Source organism: Labeo rohita, chromosome 25, assembly GCF_022985175.1.
Source record: "Labeo rohita strain BAU-BD-2019 chromosome 25, IGBB_LRoh.1.0, whole genome shotgun sequence".
In the NCBI taxonomy this organism is placed as follows: Eukaryota; Metazoa; Chordata; class Actinopteri; order Cypriniformes; family Cyprinidae; genus Labeo; species Labeo rohita.
The window spans coordinates 23,591,343-23,612,342 of record NC_066893.1 but is presented as its reverse complement, the minus strand read 5'-3'; the positions used below and the strand labels follow the sequence as shown (position 1 = coordinate 23,612,342).

Below are 21,000 nucleotides of genomic sequence, written 5' to 3'. Positions count from 1 at the left end.
TAATAATTATTTGTATGTAAATTATACATGTAAATTCTTCATAATAAATATAAAAAATCAGATCTGTGAATATAATACATTTTTTATATTTTTAATAACTTGTAATTGTACATTAATTTGTAAACTTTACATTATAAATGTAAATTATGTACATTAAATATATTATTTACTTTTTGCTTTTTACTGTTTTTATTAGTCCCATTTTATTTAGTAAAAATATTCTAATATTCTGACCTGTGAATATTTTTATTTTTATAATTATTTGTATGTTAATTATACGTGTAAATTCTTCATATTAAATATAAAAAATCTGACCTGTGAATATATATTTTTTTACATTATATTTTACATTATAAATGTAAATTATTTACATTAAATCTATTATTTACTTCTTGCTTTTTATTATTTTATTAGTCACATTTTATTTAATTAAAATATTCTAATATTCTGACCTATGAAGATTTTTTGTATAATTATTTGTATGTAAATTACACATGTAAATTCTTTATATTAAATATTCTTATATGTATATATATATATATATATATATATATATATATATATATATATATATAAATAATTTAAAATGTTACATTAATTTGCAAACTGTACATTATAAATGTCAGTTATTTACATTAAATATATTATTCCTATTTTATTTTGTTAAAATAATTTTTTTCGATTATGTCCTGTGAAGAGTTCATGCAAACTCAGTTATTTCCTATAAAACCACAGGCTGCCTCACACCCCCTTCTCCGCCCTCGTTTCCACGGCAACCCTGTCAGGGTGGAGGAGAGGAGCGAATCATGTGAGGTTCGAGCATCTCTCTCTCTCTCTCTCTCTCTCTCTCTCTCGCTCTCTCTCTCTGCAGAGTGATCGAGGCTGCGTACGAGGGAGCTCATGCATCACATCAGAGCCGTCCTTCACTCATTCGTCCTTCTCCTCTAAAGCAGACACGGAAAGCTGCGTTCATGCCAAAATGGGATGTGGAAATTCCTCCGCCACCAGCACGACAGCAGGAGGTGAGTGTGTTTCAGTCACTTACGCGCGCACTGCTTTTTTATCAATGAACGCGTCATGTTGTGGAGTCCGAGGTTTGATTTAGCGCGCCGTTTTGTCCTCAAACACTGGATTGAGTGCATGTAGGAGCGTGATAAAGTCCCGTGCCCGCAGTCGACCTCGTGTCCTCGGTTTATTAGCAGAAGCTCCGCGGCGGACGGACGGATGTGGAGGAATGTGGCATTATTAGTCAAACAGAGGTTAAGAATCTGATGCTTAATAAATCAGTCATGGAGATTTCGTCCCTAATATGTATTCAGGTCAGATCTGTGCTTATAGACTTAATAAAGAGAGCGTGTGTAAGCGCGCTGGAGAGAAAAACGAGACAAATCACAAACGAAATCGCTTTAGCATCTAAATTGTTTCTCCAGACGGCAGTGAGATGCACTTCGCTTCTTAAGAGACGTTTACCTCACTAGAGGTTAAGAAAAGAATCCTCGGATTCGACCAAGACACCAAAGTCTGAATGAAAAGTCAGAGATCTCAGTGTGAACTCAAATATTTTCACTGCACGTTTCAAAAGAAATAAACGTTCTTTTTTGGAATCTATGGTTCCATGAAAGAACTTTTAACATTAATGGAACCTTTCCATCTCACAAAAGGTTCTATATCAAAAAGGGTTAAAATGTTCCTCGAAGGTTCTTTAACAAACCCAAAATAGCTCTTGCTTTGGAGTTCATTTGTAACATTTTTTCATACTTAAGTTCATACAAAGTTCATACTTAACTGAGACATATCTGAGAACAGCATTATGTGTCCTAAGCTGTGGAAGAGCAAAATTTGAGCAATAAGCGTTACCTTTACAAGCCTGGACGTCGAAAATGGGATGCGAGAACAGCTGGAGATGATTCAGCCGTCACCTCTGAAGAAGCCAGTGAATGAATTTAAATGTGCAGAGAATTTTAAAAAGTGCATTTCATTTTATCATGCTTCACGGGTGATCTCATTGAAATGCGGGCTGGATGCGAGGAAAGAGCCAAGCAAAAGGAACTTTGGTTAAAAATAGAATTAGCCTTGAGTATCCTGAGAGACAGAAAATGATGAATGATTGACAAGCGAGGCGTCAGAGTGGTGACATCCATCACTAAACTTATAAACAGAGAGGCTGGAGCCTCAAAGGGGAATTTATTGCTCAGTCGATGCTCTTCTAGAGCTCAGGAGATTTGTTGAGAAACAGAAAGAGTCCTAAATGAGTCTACAAGGAATGTGGATAAATCAATTGTTCTTGAAAGAGTTTGATGAAAAATGCTTAAGTTCGTTGAGAACTTTTAATAGCAGATTATGGTTTCTTGGATTCTTTTCCTTTTGAGAAACTCCTAAACAGAGAGACTGGAGTCTCAAAAGGAAATTTTGCTGCTTAGAAGAGGCTCTTCTAGCTCAGGAGACGTCATCTTTTAGGGTTCCCCCAGCATAAAACATAGAAACATGAAAGAGTCTATAAAATGAATGCTGATAATTAATTTGCTCTTGGGAAAAAAAAGAGACATGTTTGAGCTCATACTGAGATATTTTGAACAGAGACTATACATTTTTTTCTGAGGAGAAACATCTTAGAAACGTCAAAACAGAGAGATTTGGACCTTAAAAAGAAGGTTTTATTGCTCAGGCGATGCTCTTCCAGAGCTCAGGAGGCTTGTTGGAGATCTTAGTTGTATTTTAAGTGTCAAATTTATATTTCTCCCATCAGAAAACACAGAAACAGTCATAAAGGAGTCTACAAAATGAATGTCGATAAATAATTAGCTCTTGGAAAAAAATTGAGAAATGTTTGAGTTCATATTGAGATCTTTTGAACAGAGACTATGCATTTTAGAAACATCTTAGAAACTTCAAAACAGAGAGATTTGGACCTTAAAAAGAAGGTTTTATTGCTCAGGCGATGCTCTTCTAGAGCTCAGGAGGCTTGTTGGAGATCTTAGTTGTATTTTAAGTGTCAAATTTATGTTTCTCCTATCATAAAACATAGAAACAATCATAAAGGAGTCAAAAAAAAATGAATGCTGATAAATAATTTGCTCTTAGGGAAAGCTTATAAGAACTATTTGAGAGTTCATATTGAGATCTTTTGAATGCAGACTTTGGTTTCTTGGATTCTTTTCTCAGGAGAAACATCTAAGAAACTCCTAAACAGAGAGACTGGAGTCTCAAAAGGAAATTTTGTTGCTTAGAAGAGGCTCTTCTAGCTCAGGAGATGTCATCTTTTAGGGTTCCCCCAACATAAAAGATAGAAACATGAAAGAGTCTATAAAATGAATGCTGATAATTAATTTGCTCTTGGAAAAAAAAGAGAAATGTTTATAGCTCATATTGAGATCTTTTGAACAGAGACTATGCATTTTAGAAACATCTTAGACACTTCAAAACAGAGAGATTTGGACCTTAAAAAGAAGGTTTTATTGCTCAGGCGATGCTCTTCTAGAGCTCAGGAGGCTTGTTGGAGATCTTAGTTGTATTTTAAGTGTCAAATTTGTGTTTCTCCTATCATAAAACATAGAAACAGTCATAAAGGAGTCTACAAAATGAATGTTGATAAATAATTAGCTCTTGGGAAAAAAACTGAGAAATGTTTGAGTTCATATTGAGATCTTTTGAACAGAGACTATGCATTTTAGAAACATCTTAGAAACTTCAAAACAGAGAGATTTGGACCTTAAAAAGAAGGTTTTATTGCTCAGGCGATGCCCTTCTAGAGCTCAGGAGGCTTGTTGGAGATCTTAGTTATATTTTAAGTTTCAAATTTATTTTTCTCCTATCAGAAAACATAGAAACAGTCATAAAGGAGTCTACAAAATGAATGCTGATAAATAATTTGCTCTTAGAGAAAGTTGATGAGAAATATTTGAGAGTTCATATTGAGATCTTTTGAATGCAGACTTTGGTTTCTTGGATTCTTTTCTCAGGAGAAACATCTAAGAAACTCCTAAACGGAGAGATTAGAGTCTCGGAGGGAAATTTTATTGCTTAGATGATGCTCTTCGGAGACTTGTTGGAGATTTGAGTTATATTTTAAGTTTCAACTTCATGTTTCTCCTAATATAAAACATAAATAACAGTCATAAATGAGTCTGGATAAAGCATTTGTTCTTGGAAGAATTTGAAGAGAAGTATTTGAGTTCATTTTGACATCTTTGGAATGCAGACTTTAGATTCTTGGATTTTTTTCCTCAGGAAAAACATCTAAGAAACTTCTAAACAGAAAGACTGGACACTGGAGCCTCGAAAGGAAATTTTATTGGTTAGACGATGCTCTTCTAGAGCTCAGGAGACGTCATTTTTGTTATAGTTTCCCCAACATAAAACCAGAAGTTTCTTTTTTACTTCTACTTCTTTATTGGCATCTATGATTCCATGAAGAACCTTTGGCATCCACGGAATCTTTCGGTTCCACAAAAGTTTTTTAAAAGTGGAAAAACGTTCTTAAATTGCTTAAATGTTCTTTAAACTTTTAAAAACTGCTCATCGAAAGGTTCATTGGGGAAGGTTTTTGGGAAAAAGCAGAAATATTTGAGCTCATATTGAGATCTTTTGAATGCAGACTTTGGTTTCTTGGAATATTTTTCTGAGGAGAATCATCTGAGAAACTCCTAAACAGAGATATTTGAACCTTAAAAAGGTTTTATTGCTCAGATGATGCTCTTCTAGAGCTCAGGAGACTTGTTGGAGATATATTTTAAGTGTCAACTTTGTTTCTTCTAACATAAAACATAGAAACAGCCATAAATGAGTCTGGATGAAGCATTTGTTCTTGGAAGGATTTGATGAGACATTTTTAAGTTCATAATGAGGTCTTTTATTTACAGACTACGGTTTCTTGGATTTTGTTTCTGAGGAGAAACATCTGAGAAATGCCTAAACAGAGAGATTTGAATCTTAAAAAGAAAGTTTCATTGCTCATGCAATTCTCTTCTAGAGCTCAGGGGACTTGTTGGAGATCTTAGTTATATTTTAAGTGTCAACTTTATGTTTCTCCCAAGATAAAACATAGAAACAGTCACAAATGAATGTGGATGAAGCATTTGTTCTTAGAAGAATTTGATGAGAAATTTCTGAGTTCATAATGAGATCTTTTAATTACAGACTATGGTTTCTTGGAATCTTTTTTTCCAGGAAAACACATGAACTAAGAAACTTATGAACAGAGAGACTGTAGTCTCGAAAGGAAATTTTATTGCTTAGACGAGGCTCTTTTACAGCTCAAGAGACATCATCTTTGTTATAGTTTGTTATAGTTTCCCCAACATAAAACAAACAGTCATTAATGAGTCTATAATATGAATTCTGATCAATAATTTGATCTTGGAAAAAATTGAGAAATATTTTAATATTTTAATTGTTTGTTGGAGATCTTAGTTATATTTTAAGTGTCAAGTTATAAATTAACCCATAAAATGAGTGTGAATGAAGCATTTGCTCTTAGAAGAATTAGAATTTTAATGAGACTATAGTTTCTTGGATTCTTTTTTCTAGGAGAAACATGTGAGAAACTCCTAAACAGACAGACTGGAGCCTAGAACAGAAATTTTATTGCTTAGATGAGGCTATTCTAGCGCTCAGGAAATGTCATCTTGGTTTTGGTTCTACCAACATAAAACATAGAAACTGTCATAAATGAGTCTATAAAATGAGTGTGGATGAAGCATTTGTTTTTTCTCAAAAAACTCAAAGAATTTGTTGAGAAATGTTTGATATACTGAGATCTTTTGAATGCTGCAGACTTTGGTTTCTTGGATTTTTATCTCAGGAAAAACATCCAGGAAACTCCAAACCAGAGAGATTTGAACCTTAAACATGTTTTATTGCTTAAAAGATACTCTTCCAGAGCTCAGGAGATTTGTTGGAGATCTTAATTAGTTAGTTTAGTTAGTTTAAGTGTCAACTTTGTGTTTCTCCTAACATAAAACATAAATAACAGTCATAACTGAGTCTGGATGAAGCATTTGTTCTTAGAAGAATTTGATGAGAAATATTTGAGCTCATATTGAGATCTTTTGAAGGCAGACTTTGGTTTCTTGGATTTTTTATTTCAGGAGAAACATCCAAGAAACTCCTAAACAGAGATATTGGAGGCTCAAAAGGAAGTTTTATTGCTTAGATGAGGCTCTTCTAAAGCTCAGGAGATGTTATCGTTGTTATAGTTTCCCAACCATAAACAATTTTTGGTTCCACAAAGAACCATTCAGTCAAAGTTTCTTTAAAGAACCAACTCTTTCTAATATTTTTATAATCGGAAGAACCTTCTTTTGCCACAAAGAACCAGAAAGGTTCTTCAGATGTTAAACGTTCTTTATGGAACCATTTAAACAAAAAAGGTTCTTCTATGGCATCGTGAAGCACCTTTATTTTTAAGAGTGTAAAACAAACAGTTAACAATGAGTGTATAAAATTAATGTTGATGAATAATTTGCTCTTGGAAAAAAAATTATTTCATTTTGAGGTCTTTTGAAAGCAGACTTTGGTTTCCTGGATTTTTCTGAGGAGAAACATCTGAGAAACTCCAAATCAGAAAGATTTGAACCTGAAAAATAAGGTTTTATGGTTTCTAGAACTCAGGAGACTTGTTGGAAATTTTAGTTATATTTTATAATATTTTACTATATATTTTAATGCACGTTTTTCCTAAAACAAAACATAAATGACAGTCATAAATTAGTCTGGATGAAGCATTTGTTCTTAGAACAATTTGATGAGAAAGATTTGAGTTCATATTGAGATCTTTTAAATGCAGACTTTGGTTTCTTGGACTTTTTTTCCAGGAGAAACATCTGAGAAACTACCAAACAAAGAGATCTGAACCTTAGAAATAAGGTTTTATCAGTCAGATGATGCTCTTCTAAAGCTTACACTCTTAAAAATAAAGGTGCTTTAAAAGGTTCACAGCGATGCCATAGAAGATCCATTTCTGGTCCCACAAAGAACCATTCAGTCAAAGGTTCATTAAAGAACCACCTCTTTCTTACATTTTTATAATCGTAAGAACCTTCCTTCACCACAAAGAACCTTTTGTGAAACAGAAAGGTTCTTTATGGAACCATTTACACAAAAAAGGTTCTTCTATGGCATTGTGAAGCACCTTTATTTTTAAGAGTGTAGGAGGCTTAGTTAGAGTTGTTCTTGAAAGAATTTGATGAGAAATGTTTGAGTTCATATTGAGATCTTTTGAATGCAGACTTTGGTTCCTTGGACTCTTTTTCTCAGGAGAAACATCTGAGAAATAGGAGGGTTAATCAAAATTGATTGCATCTGATTACTATCCACAAGTTTCTTTTTTACTTCTACTTCTTTATTGGCATCTATGATTCCATGAAGAACCTTTGGCATCCACGGAATCTTTCGGTTCCACAAAAGGTTCTTTAAAGTGGAAAAATGTTCTTAAATTATTTAAATGTTCTTTTAAAAACTGTTCACTGAATGGTTCTTCATATGGACCATATTTTTAAAAGTGAGAAACAAGAGATATTTGTGATGTTTCTTTCATGGAATGTTAAAACTCTGTGCTGCCTCTGAGGAGTAACATGTCATGATGGAAGGTTGCCTGGATACGTTTCTTGACCCGATAAAAACTGACCTGGTTTTTTAGCTCGGTTTCTTGAGGACAACAAAACACTCAGAGAAACATCTTCAGCGAAAAGGTTTTCAGGTTATGCATTAGTGCAACATAGATGGATGTTTTTGTATAATGACTGAATCCTCCAAAACAAAAAGTCTAAACACACTCAAATAAGTCAAAATCATCCGTTGAATCTGTCAAACGAGGGCTTTAGGCATTGAGACTTTAATAAAGACTGTGTGTGAGAGAAGAGCGAGATCTAAAGGGTGAATTAAGAGTCATGGCACAAATGAACGTTTGTAATCAAAGAAATGAACTGCAGACTGAATAAAACTACTGGAAACATCCCTCTTTTGACCTCGAATATCAATACAGTCATAGAAAGAAGCAAATCTGATTCACTAAACAAGTCATATTATTCTGAAGAGACTCTGAAGTGACCACTTTGTGCACTTTTGCAGTTACTCAAGGTTTCTTGGACTAAAAAAGTCAATTGGAATAGACGGCAATGGTAAATATTCCAAACATTATACATTGTGCATCAATTTCGAAAGGCGTTTTAAACTCATGTTGTCCTACAAATAATAATTAATAGTTAATGGTTAATGATTGTTAATGATGTCTGCCACTAACGGTAGGGTTTGAGTGATTAGTGCAGTTGTAATATTGAGGAGAAGCTGAAGGTGAAGAGGCCTTCAACGACCCTCCAGTTTAAAAAAAACACAAACACACAGAGGCCTGGTGACCTCTCTTTTGAGGATAGAAATCTGCATAATAGTATTATAGTAATAATTATAATAATTATATGTAAATTGTTGTTGTAAAATTGTTTAAATTATTATTAGTAGTGGTATATTTAAGTTTTCAATATATAATAATAAATATATGCATTATTATGTAATTGTGTGAATTATAGAAAATATTTTTTTATATAATTAATTTATTATTAAAAGGTAAAAGAAATGTGACTTTTTAATATTAAATTATCAAAAATGATATTTTACTGAAGTAAAATGTTTATATTTTATCATTTACATTTATTTAGTATAATGTATTATATAACTTATTTAATAGAATGCTTAGTTTTATAATAAATATATATACAGTATTAATATATTTTATTATCTTAAATTTGACAATTATTTAATTTGATTTCATATAATAATATATATATTTTTAAAATATATTGTTATTATATATTACAATTATATATATATATATATATATATATATATATTATTGGTAGTATATTTAAGTTTTCACTATATAAATATTATATAATATAAATATAATAATTATTTTATAAGCATGTAAATTATTAAAGAAAATATTTTTTATAATTTAGCATTAAAAAGTAAAATGCTTTTTTATATATTTCACAAAAGTAAAATATTTATATATTTATTAGTATGTTTCATGTTATCATATTATATATTTATTTAATAACTAATATATTTTGTTTATTTTATATATTACTATTATTTTAAGAAAGAATTATATTCATTGTTTTTATGTAATAAATGGCTGATTATCAGTGTTGCATTATGAATAAAAAACACTGAAAACATTTAAAAAAAGAAAACATTAAAAAAACAGGCCTGGTGACTTCTCATCTGAGGATAAAATTCTGCATAATTCTTAAAGTATTACTGGTTTAATTATTATGTAAAACTATTTATGTATTAGTATTAGTATATTTACATTTTCACTATATAATAACAAATATATGCATTATTATGTAATTGTGTAAATTATTATAGAAAATTGATTTTTTTAAATGTATTTTACAGAAATAAAATATTAATATATTTATTAGTAGAATTTTTGATTAAATATATATATTGAAATATTATATATATATTACACTACTAATATTAATTATATTAAATAATATTTGTACTATATATTAAATTAAATATTACATATACATATACTGAATTTATTTTATTAATTCATTTTATACAATAATTCAATCATTTGGACTTTTTTATTGTGTTTGTTAAAATTATGTCCAGAAAAAAATTATATTAATTTTTAATGTAATAAATGGTTGATAATCAGTGTAGCTCTATATATATATATATATATATAAAAAAATATAAAAAAGAAAACATTAAAAGAGTTTTCTATTTTACTCATACATTATATTAACAAATAAGATGGGTTGTGAACTAATAATATTATATGTTGATTTTACACAAATCCTTTAAATTATTTATAAAATAAATAATGTTCTTTTCTGTTTTTTACAGGTCCAGCAGAAGCTGCCAAGGATGTGTGAGTAATTGAATTCATGACACATCCAAACCATAACATATTCATGAGCCACAGAATGAATGCCACGACCGCTACCGTCCCCCACTGACCCGAGAGAAATTAATAACAGCATACAGCACCAAATTCATTAACACAACTGGTACAGCTCAACACAGCATATACGCGCAAAAATACACACAGACTGAATCCTGTGGGAGAATCAATCGGCCTGTTTCTGCTAACTGTTCAACAGCTTTTGTGGCGCACACGGGCCCCTGAGGGTCCAAACACATGCTAACCAATCAGCAATCATTACCCATCCCCCTCAGTGCCTGACACCTCGCAGTTTACTGTCAAAGACAGCAGACGGCATCCGTCCCATCAGTGGAAAAACGCCCGAGTGTGTTTAGACAGCAGATTTCTGTTATGACATCAGCATGTGACTTCTGTTTGACGTGGTTTTAGCATTTAAATAAATGAAATATTTAACGATTTTGCACTCTCTAATCAATCGAGCTGAATATTTAGCTTTAGAGAGCATTACGGAAGTTGGGAATGGCATATTTGATGCAAGTGAAAATTAATACTTGATCAATTGTACTTTTGTTTTAATCATTCAGCCATGTAACAAACGGTGTGTTTTCAAACTGAAATGTAATAGCATATTTAAGTTTTTGTTACATAAAAATGTAATAAAATTATTATATAATTAAATATATAAATTACGAAATAAAATGTTTTACATTATTAATATTTTTAATATTAGTAGATAATAAATATCTGTGCTATAAAAATTAAATAAATGCTATATAATTAAATATATAAATTACTACATAAAGTAATTTTATAATTTATTGAAAAAGGAAAAATTTATTTTATATTTTACAGAAGAAAAAAATATATTTATTAACATAAATTTAAAATGTAATAGGTAATAATAAATATATAAAGTTTTATATTTAAAAAAGTACAATAAAACATTAGAAATGTTAAGTAAAAGATGTGTTTTCAGTGGACAAAAACAATGAATGTTAAAATAAATTAAATACAAATAAATGAAATATGAATTAAAATGTATTAACATATTTATGTTTTTAACATAAATATAAGCATTTAATATAAAAATTAATTAAAAAGATCATAAAATTACATATATCAATTACTAAATAAACTATTTTACAGAAGAAAAATGTGTATTAACCTAATTTTAGTAGATAATATATACAGTTTTATATAAATACAATTTAACAAAACATTAGAAATTTTAAGGAAAGATGTGTTTTTAGTGGACAAAAACAGTGAATGTGAAAATTAAATATGAACAAATTTATTAGTATATTTAAGTTTTTAATATATAAAATAATATATAATTAAAAAAAATAAATTACTATATAAAATAATTTCTTTAATAATTTATTAAAAATGACAGATGGATTTTATATTTTACAGAAGAAAAAATATAGATTTATTAATATAATTTTACATTTTTATAGATAATAAAAATATAAATTTTTATATGAAAAAGCAACCAAACATTAGAAATTTTAAGGAAAGACATGTTTTCAGTGAACAAAAACATTGAATGTAAAAATTAAATATGAACTGAAATTTAGTAGTATATTTACTGCTATATACACTAATTTATTTTATAATTTATTATAGAATAGTAAAATGCATTTTGGAATTTCATTTTTTTATTTTAATATATAATAATACATTTTATAAAACTATATATTTTATAAAAATAAAATTTATCACAATTAATAAGAGTGGATTCCAGGCTAAAATCACATTCAAGAAATGGCATTTTCAATCGGTTAGTGATACAGTTTTAATTCTTTAGCTAACAAAATATAATAAACTTTAAGGATATATGCATTTAAAGAAAGAAGGCATTAAATATGAACTGAAACAGGCTGTACTTCTATCCCATTAAATAAAATATACCCCTGCTCTGACTACGGCCCATCTAAAGGCTTTTTCTGAGAATAAAACTGCTGGTATGAAGGATTTTGAAGTGAACCAGTCTCATGTAACTGATTCACATTAAATGTACCGTTATATTTTTATTATATTTTTACAAATGTGTCAACCAGAGATGGTCTTCAACTTTATTCTCTTGATGCAGGACAGAAGAACCTTCACCGGATGATGAGAAACGAAGGTTAGACAGTCTTTTGCCATCATTACAATACATGCAAGACCTCTGCTAGTATGAAAACATCAATATGAGACTGAATCAGGACGATAATAATGAATGTGTGGCTCTGTGTTGTGCAGGAACTATGGAGGAGTGTATGTGGGCCTTCCTGCTGATCTGACCACAGTAGCTGCCAGCCAATCAAAATCCACACGCAAAGGTGAGGAGCACATTTAAAGAAAAACAGAGCTTTGAGATTGATACAGCAAACAGTAACTTTTTTGCCAAGGTCAAATCTAACAGTACAGAATAAAAATGTCCTCTTAATTTACTCACCCCCATGTCATTCAAGATGTTCACTAGGGCTGTTATTAACAATTATTCTAATGATTAATCCAGTAATCTGTCAATTATTCTAATGATTAATCCAGTAATCTGATAATTATACTTACTTTTTAATTGAACAAAACTGTTAAAATACATAATGTATTATAAACAATAGAGCGAATGTACATTACGCATTATAACAAATGACCGCAGAGGGCGGCAACGGCCTAACGATTGTTTTTACACTTTACTGCGCAATCTAATCCTCATTTAATGTTGACTCAACAACTTTTTAAATCAAATATCCACTTAATCTTTAATATTTGGCCATTTCTTTATGATAGAAATGCTATGGCTACTGAAATGACGATGAACAGTTAGCATATTGAGAAAGATAATGATGTATTCACCTGTGTTTGCGTAGGTTTATAAATGATTTATCTCACAAATTTGATGAAATAACACACATTGCATTTCCAGAACAAAAAGATTATAATGTTTTTCTGTCTTTAGTCGTAAAGTAATTATGTTTTTCGAGGAAAACGTTTCAGGAATCATCACCATATAGTGGACTTCTATGGCGCCCCCGAGTTTGAACTTCCAAAATGTAGTTTAAATGCAGCTTCAAATGGCTCTAAACAATCCCAGCTGAGGAAGAAGGGTCTTATCTAGCGAAACAATCAGTCTTTTTAATTTTTAATTACAAATTTATATACTTTTTAACCTCAAACGCTTGTTTTGTCTAACTTCAAAATCGTCGTACATCGCTGCAGAACTACCAACCCAGACAAAGTGAACATTTAAAGATGATTAAACACCCTTTACGAAAAAGGTAACATAGCGATATAGGATGATTTTGAAGTTGGAGGAGAAAATGAGATGAGAGTTTTTAGACGTACCCTAACTGTCAACCGGAAGTGCACACAGAGCTAGACAAGACGAGTGTTTGAGGTTAAAAAGTATATAAATTTTACATATTTTGGAAAATAACCGATCGTTTCGCTAGATAAGACCCTTCTTCCTCGGCTGGGATCGTTTACAGAACTTTGAAGCTGCATTTAAACTACATTTTGGAAGTTCAAACTTGTGGGCACCATAGAAGTCCACTATATGGAGAAAAATCCTCAGAAAACATAATTTCTTTATGCCTGAAGAAAGAAAGACATGAACATCTTGGATGACAAGGAGTGAATAAATTGTCTGTAAATTCTTGTTCTGGAAGTGAACTAATCCTTTAATATGTAGAATGTGCCACTTCTGGTATTTTGCCAATTACTCGACACAGACAAAATGTAATTGAGGGTTTTTTAAAGTTCTCAACAATAGAATCGAGGAATCATTGCAGCCCTAATATCAATGGGTCAATGGGTTGAAGGTCCAAATTGCAGTTTCAATGCAGCTTCACAGAGCTCTACATGATCCCAGCTGAGGAATAAGAGCCTTATCTAGCACAACAATGTTATTTTCTGAAAAAAACTAAACATTTATACACTTTTTTTTATATATAATTTTATTTTCAAATGTAATGTGAAGCAAAACATATGTTGTATAAACAAACATTACAAACATTCTTCTTCAGTAACAAGAAAAAGACAGAAACAAAGAAAGACAAACAAAAAAAAAATTAATTCCTTTCAGTTATTTTGCAATAAGAGAAGGTAAATGCTCCAAAAAAAGAGCCCCAAATTTTTTCAAAAGATTTTGGTGATTTTCTAAAATTGAAATGGATTTTCTCAGGGGTGCAATATGAAAGGAGTTCGTTGATCCAATGTTTTCAAGATGGAGAATGAGTTGACTTCCAATTCACTAATATCCATTTTTTCCCAGCTGTACAAGCCAAAAGTATGAAATATTTTTTATGATGAGACAAATCTAATGACTCAGTATCCCCTAATACCCAAACTCTAGGATCATAACTGATTGGGCTACCAATAACCTTTGAAGATATATCAATTATATATTCCCAAAAATCCTTCAATAGAGGACAATTTCAAAGCATATGAAGTAAATTGCCTTCAAATATTTTACACCTTTGACATTTGGAAGGTATAATAGTGTTTAACATGTGGAGTTTGTGAGGAGTATAATATGTTCGATGCAGAATATTAAATTGGATTTGTCTATGTTTGGTGGATATAAAAGTAGTCTGCGTTCTTTCCATAGCACACTCCCACTCTACCGGACTGTATGTGCAGTCAAGATCTCCCTCCCATCTCTGCTTCAAGACCACATTGTCAAATGGCTTAAAATTGTTTGTTAATGTACTACATCCTACAGAAGCAATAACTCTCAGAGAGGACACAGTCTTGTTAAACATAACATTTTCAAACGCTGATAAACATTTATACACTTTTTAACCACAAATGCTCATCTTACACTAGCTCGACTTCACGCATTACATAATCACATTAGAAACGTGGTTAGTTTGTCTGTGTACTCTGGTTCAAAAAGGTAGGGTAGGGCGGAAAACTCCATCTCATTTTCTCTTTAAAATCACCCAACATCGTTGTTTTATCTTTTTTGTAAAGGGGTTTGACTTTCTTTGCATGTTCACTTTGTAAACAATCGGTTGGTATTTCCACACGTGACCATTCCAACATGACTACATAATGTGTGAAGTCGAGCTAGTGCAAGATGAGCATTTGTGGTTAAAAAGTATAGAAATGTTTTTTTGACAGTTCGTTTTCACTAGATAAGACTCTTATTCCTCGGCTGGGATCGTGAGGAGCCCTTTGAAGCTGCATTGAAACTGCAATTTGGACCTTCAACTTGTTGGCCACCATTGAAATCCACTATATGGAAAATGTTTTCCTCAAAAACCTTGATTTCTTTTCGACTGAAGAAAGAAAGAAATTAACATCTTGGATGACATGGGGGTGAGTAAATGATCAGGAAATTTTAATTCTGGAAGTGAAGTGAACTAAACTAGTCTCAGTCCCCTGGTTGAGATGAATCACCTTCACTAATTGACTAGCTGATTGTTGGACTAGCCAACTAAGACCATCATGACCTGTTTCTAAAGAAATGGAGTACCATATGAAAACAGTCTATGCTCTACATTTCCAGACTTCCGAAGCTTTGGTTTGATGAAGAGAGAGCAATTACTGAGCAGACATTAGTTTCTCTATAATGTGTCTGGCATTATGCAGCTGTATACATTAACAGACAACAGGATCTAAAATACTAATGTATGTAAATTACCTTTAGGTTATAAAAAAAAGCATGATGAAAGACCGCACGACAACACGGTCGTGATGAAGGGCTATAATGGCTGGACTGATTACCCATAATAACCCTGTGTATGAGGAAGCAGCATGCTAAAGGAACAGACTGCGGTATTACATTTAGATTACACAGCACAACATTACCGCACGGCTCCAGAGAGATTAGAACTGGATCAAATCACACGTCTCACTACATTACTGCTAAAAACCACGTTTAATCTGTGTCTGGAGACAAGGCTCTCGATGTGTCTGTAAACTCAAATCACAGTGTTATTCGGCCTAATAACTTAAAGGGATAGTTCACCCAAAAATAAAAATCAGCTGATGATTTACTCATCCCCAAGCCATTCTAGGTGTATATGACATTTTTTTCAGACAAATACAGTTGGAGTTATATTTAAAGATATCCTGGTTCTTCGAAGGTTTATAATGGCAGTGAATGGGTGTTGATATTTTGAAGTCTAATAAAGTACATCCATCCATCATAAAAAGTACTACACATGGCTCCGGGGGGTAACTAGAACCACCCGGTAACTCAGAAACTAGAGATTACAGTTTGTAGTTTTAAATACAGATATTTTTCTTAGAAAAACCACATCGATTCTGGACCCCCTGGAGCCACGTGGAGCAATTTTATGATGGATGGATGTACTTTATTGGACTTCAAAATCTCAACAGCCATTCACTGCCATTCTAAAATTTGGAAGAGCCAGGACATTTTTTAATGTAACTCTAATTGTAATTATCTGAAACAAAGAATCAGATGGCTCGAGGATGAGTAAATCAATGTGGCATTACATCACTTGCTCATCAATGGATCCTCTGCAGTGAATGGGTGCCATCAGAATGAGAGTCCAAACAGCTGATATAAACATCACAATAATCCACAAGTAATCCACACCACTCCAGTCCATCAGTTAACACATTATGACATGAAAAGCAACATGTTTTTAAGAAACAAATCCATCATTAAGACATTTTAACTCTAAACCGTCACTTCTGGACCAAATACAAAGTTCTCTATCCATAATACTGCTCTCTCCATTAAAAAAGTTGTCTCCTGAATCAGGAGAAAATTCAAAAATGCACAGATCTATAAATATGCATTTAGGTTTATAAAGTTTTAAATATGTTTTTTTTTTTTTATAAAAACACATTGATTCGCTTCAGAATGCCTTTATTAAACCACTGAAGCTGTGTGGAGCACTTTCTATGATGAACGGATGCACTTTATTGGACTTTAAAGTTTCAACAGCCATTCACTGCCATTATAAAGCTTGAAAGAGCCAGGACATTTTTTAATATAACTCTGACTGTATTCGTTTGAAACAAAGAAGTCATATATACCGAGGATGGCTTTACAATGAGTAAATGAATGTGGCATTACATCACTTGCTCACCTATGGATCCTTTTTAGTGAATGGGTGCCATCAGAACAAGAGTCCAAACAGCTGATAAAAACATCACAATAATTCCCAAGTAATCCTCACCACTCCAGTCCATCAGTTAACACATTATGATGTGAAAAGCTACGTGCTTTTAAGAAACAAATCCATCAAGACATTTTAACTCTAAACCGTCACTTCTGGACCAAATACAAAGTTCTCCATCCATAATACTGCTCTCTCCATTAAAAAGTTGTCTCGCCTGAATCAGGAGAGAAATATGCACAGATCTACGAATATGCATTTAGGTTTATAAGGTTTTAAATACGGACATTTTTCTTACACAAATGCGTCGATTTGCCTCAGAAGGCCTTTATTAATCCCCTGGAGTGGAGCACCTTTTATGATGGATGGATGCACTTTATTGGACTTCAAAATATGAACACCCATTCACTGCCATTAAAAAGCTTGGAAGAGCCAGGAATTTTATTTTTAATATTAACTCTGATTACATTCATCAGAAAGAAAGAAGTCATATACGGCTAGGATGGCTTGAGGGTGAGAAAATCAATATAGCATTACAGTACATCACTTGCTCACCAATGGATCATTTTGCAGTGAATGGGTGCCATCAGAACGAGAATCCAAACAGCTGATAAAAACATCACATTAATTCACAGGTAATCCACACCGCTCCAGTCCATCAGTTAACACATTAAGATGTGAAAAGTGACATGTTTTTAAGAAACAAATCCATCATTAAGACATTTAAGCTTTAAAGTGTTGCTTCTGGACAAAATACAAGTCCTCTGTCCATAATACTGATTTTTCATTTGAAAAGTTGTCTTGTCTAAATCAGGAAAGAAATATGCACAGATCAAGCACTGTTTATAACAGTTCAAAACAGTTGTAAACAAATATGCAGATGGATTTTGATGCAAGAAAACAACAGGCAATGAATATTATCATTGGAGAAAACATCCATATTATGGATTATGGACTGTATTTTAGTCGGAAGTAACGATTTGATGTTAAAAAAGCTTTAAGGATGGATTCGTTTCTTACAAACACACAGCCTTTCACTTCATAAGATGTTTATTGGAGTGGTGTGGATTACTTGTGGGTTATTGTGATGTTTTTATCAGCTGTTTGGACTCTCATTCTGACGGCACCCATTCACTGCAGAGGATCCATTGGTGAGCAAGTGATGTAATGCTACATTTCTCCAATTTTAATCCATTTTTGTATAACATTATTTAAAGGGACAACATTAGGGTGAGTAAATGACAAATTTTCAGCTGAACTACTAGGTATTTCGATCACTTTCAAATCATATTATCATATTTGTCTTTGAATCTATTATTTCCTGTGGCAGTTAACAGATGCTATAGATGCTGTCTAGATAAAATAACCCAGAATATTCCTAAATGTCAGTTTGTTTTCAAAGCTTTTGTGAACAGCAGGTGCCCGTCGTGCTGATTCTCTGATCAGAGCTTGATAAGAATCCCGGCCGCTAAAAGTGTGTGTGTATTCATGACCAGTCACCTTCTCTTTAATAACTTGGATAAAGCTTTCCAGAGAAGACAGACACACACTTTAATGCATGAGTTTTCCAATTAGTGACATCTGTTGAAGCTCAAACAAATTTAATTGTCAGATCACTCATCTTGTGATGCAAACTAACATTTTCTCTTTTTCACCAGACTGAAAGCAGATCACATGAAACGGCAACGCTAAAGCCACTTTGGAACCCAAGCTCCGCAGTCGCAGATTTACAACGGACATTAAGGCGATATTCAAGGATCGAGCTGTTTTTGGATCTGGTCGGAACCACTTCGGAATGACATCACCGTGACATCATACCGGCTGGCGTACAGAAGAGTTCTGTTTGGAACACTGAGCATTATTGTGACTATGAATGTAGACTCTGTTGCCATGGTGACCGTCGACCCCCCCTGACCTCTCTCTCCTCCCTCCGCCAGGAGGACATCCTGATATTTCGGAGTCACCATGGCAGGGCATTTTCTGAGTCTGGAGACCCGATCAACTGTACGTCTCTGCAATAACAGACTGAATACTGAATCTATTCTTTCAGTTTTTCTTAGACTAATTCGCTGAGATGATGATGATGATGTAAGTATTTTACACACAGTATGTAAGCACGAAAAAATAATTTAGTCAAGATGTTTAGCACTAACATGACTAGAGCTGTTGACATGACTACTAATTAATATATAGACTGTAGTTTTCTTATACACTTTGATAGTCACCTCACTATTGAAGTTAACGCATATATTAATAGCATTTACTAATCTAAGAGTTCTATTTATTCTATTTCAGGTTATCGACCTGTGATTGTACCATTAACATTTTTAGTGACTAATGTGAATTCTGTATATGACATTAAAAAATATGAGATTTTAAGAAAAATGGTCGGAAAAATGGTCTGTTATTAGTTCTTCAGAATTTTTTTTGTTTTGTTTTACAGTCTCTTTAAAACATCAGCATAAGATGGTTTATTAAGAAACTCGACTGATGGTTTATTAAAAAACTCGACTGTAAAATAGACTGCGAACTACAAGTTAATATTTGTATGGCTTAATATAACGTAAATGATGTCTCTTACTAAAATATGTAGTGGAAAACTGCGACAGCATTTTAGTGCAACGTTAAAAAGAAATCTAAGATTACGAGATTAAAGTCGAAATATTACGAGAATAAATTCGAAATATTATGAGAATAAATTCGAAATATTACTAGACTAAAGTCAAAATATTCCAACAATAAAGTCAAAATTACGAGAATCAAGTCAAATGTGAATTCGTTTCTTAAAAAAAACTGGCTATATTGTTTTCTTTCTGATGTTCCTTCAAGTTTATATCATGCTATAAACTTCAAATAAAGAGGAAAAACACAAATTTTGACTTTATTCTCATAACATTTTGACTTTATCCTCATAATTTCGACTTCATTCTCAAAATATTTTGACTATATTCTCAAAGTATTTTGACTTTATTTTTGAAATATTTTGACTTAAATCTCGAAATATTTAGACTTTATTGTAATTTCGATTTTATTCTTGTAATTTCGACTTTATTCTCATAACATTTTTACTTTATTCTCAAAGGATTTCGACTTTATTCTCGAAACATTTTGATTTCATCCTTGTAATTTCGACTTTATTCTTGAAATATTTTGACTTTAATCTCAAAATATTTAGACTTATTGTAATTTCTATTTTATTCTCATAACTTCAACTTTATTCTTGTAATTTCGACTTTATTCTCGGAATTTCGACTTTATTCTCCAAATTTTGACTTTATTCTCAAAATATTTTCACTTTATACTCGTAATTTCTCATTTATTCTCGAAACATTTTGACTTTATTCTTGAAGACATTTCGACTTTATTCTCAAAACATTTTGACTGTATTTTTGGAATTTTGACTTCATCTTGACTTTAATCTCGAAATATTTAGACTTTATTGTAATTTCAACTTTATTCTCATAATTTCAGCTTTATTCTCAAAACATTTTGACTTTATTCTTGTAATTTCAACTTTATTCTCGGAATTTTGACTTTATTTTCAAAACATTTCGACTTTACTCTCGTAACATTTCGATTTTATTAACGAAATTTCAACTTTATTCTGGAAATATTTTGACTTTATTCTTGTAATTTCGACTTTATTCTCGTAATTTTGACTTTATTCTCGTAATTTCAAATGTACTCTCAAAATGTTTTGACTTTATTCTCGTAATTTCGACTTTATTCTCAAAATGTTGACTTTATTCTTATAATTTCGACTTTATTCACTGAATCTCGACTTTATTCTCAAAACATTTCGACTTTACTCTCGTAACATTTCGACTTTATTCTCAGAATTTTGACTTTATTCTCAAAACATTATATATTATTTATTCTCATAATTTTACCTTTATTCTTGAAACATTTCAACTTTATTCTCAAAGTATTATAACTTTAATCTCGTAATTTTATTACTATTTTATTATTACGAGACTAAAGTCAAAATATTTCAACAATAAAGTCAAAATTCCGAGA

The 21,000-nt window shown here is 31.7% G+C and overlaps 1 protein-coding gene across 1 annotated transcript; it reads left to right on the top strand.

Annotated features, from left to right (window-relative positions):
• The first annotated feature begins 684 nt into the window (after nucleotides 1–684).
• On the top strand, nucleotides 685–19,362 carry LOC127156496 (uncharacterized). Its single transcript, XM_051099382.1, has 6 exons — nucleotides 685–813; nucleotides 872–1,022; nucleotides 9,859–9,883; nucleotides 11,991–12,026; nucleotides 12,143–12,222; nucleotides 18,642–19,362. The coding sequence occupies exons 1-6, from the start codon at nucleotides 685–687 to the stop codon at nucleotides 18,644–18,646; spliced, it is 426 nt and encodes a 141-aa protein (XP_050955339.1). The 3' UTR covers nucleotides 18,647–19,362.
• Nucleotides 19,363–21,000: the final 1,638 nt, after the last annotated feature.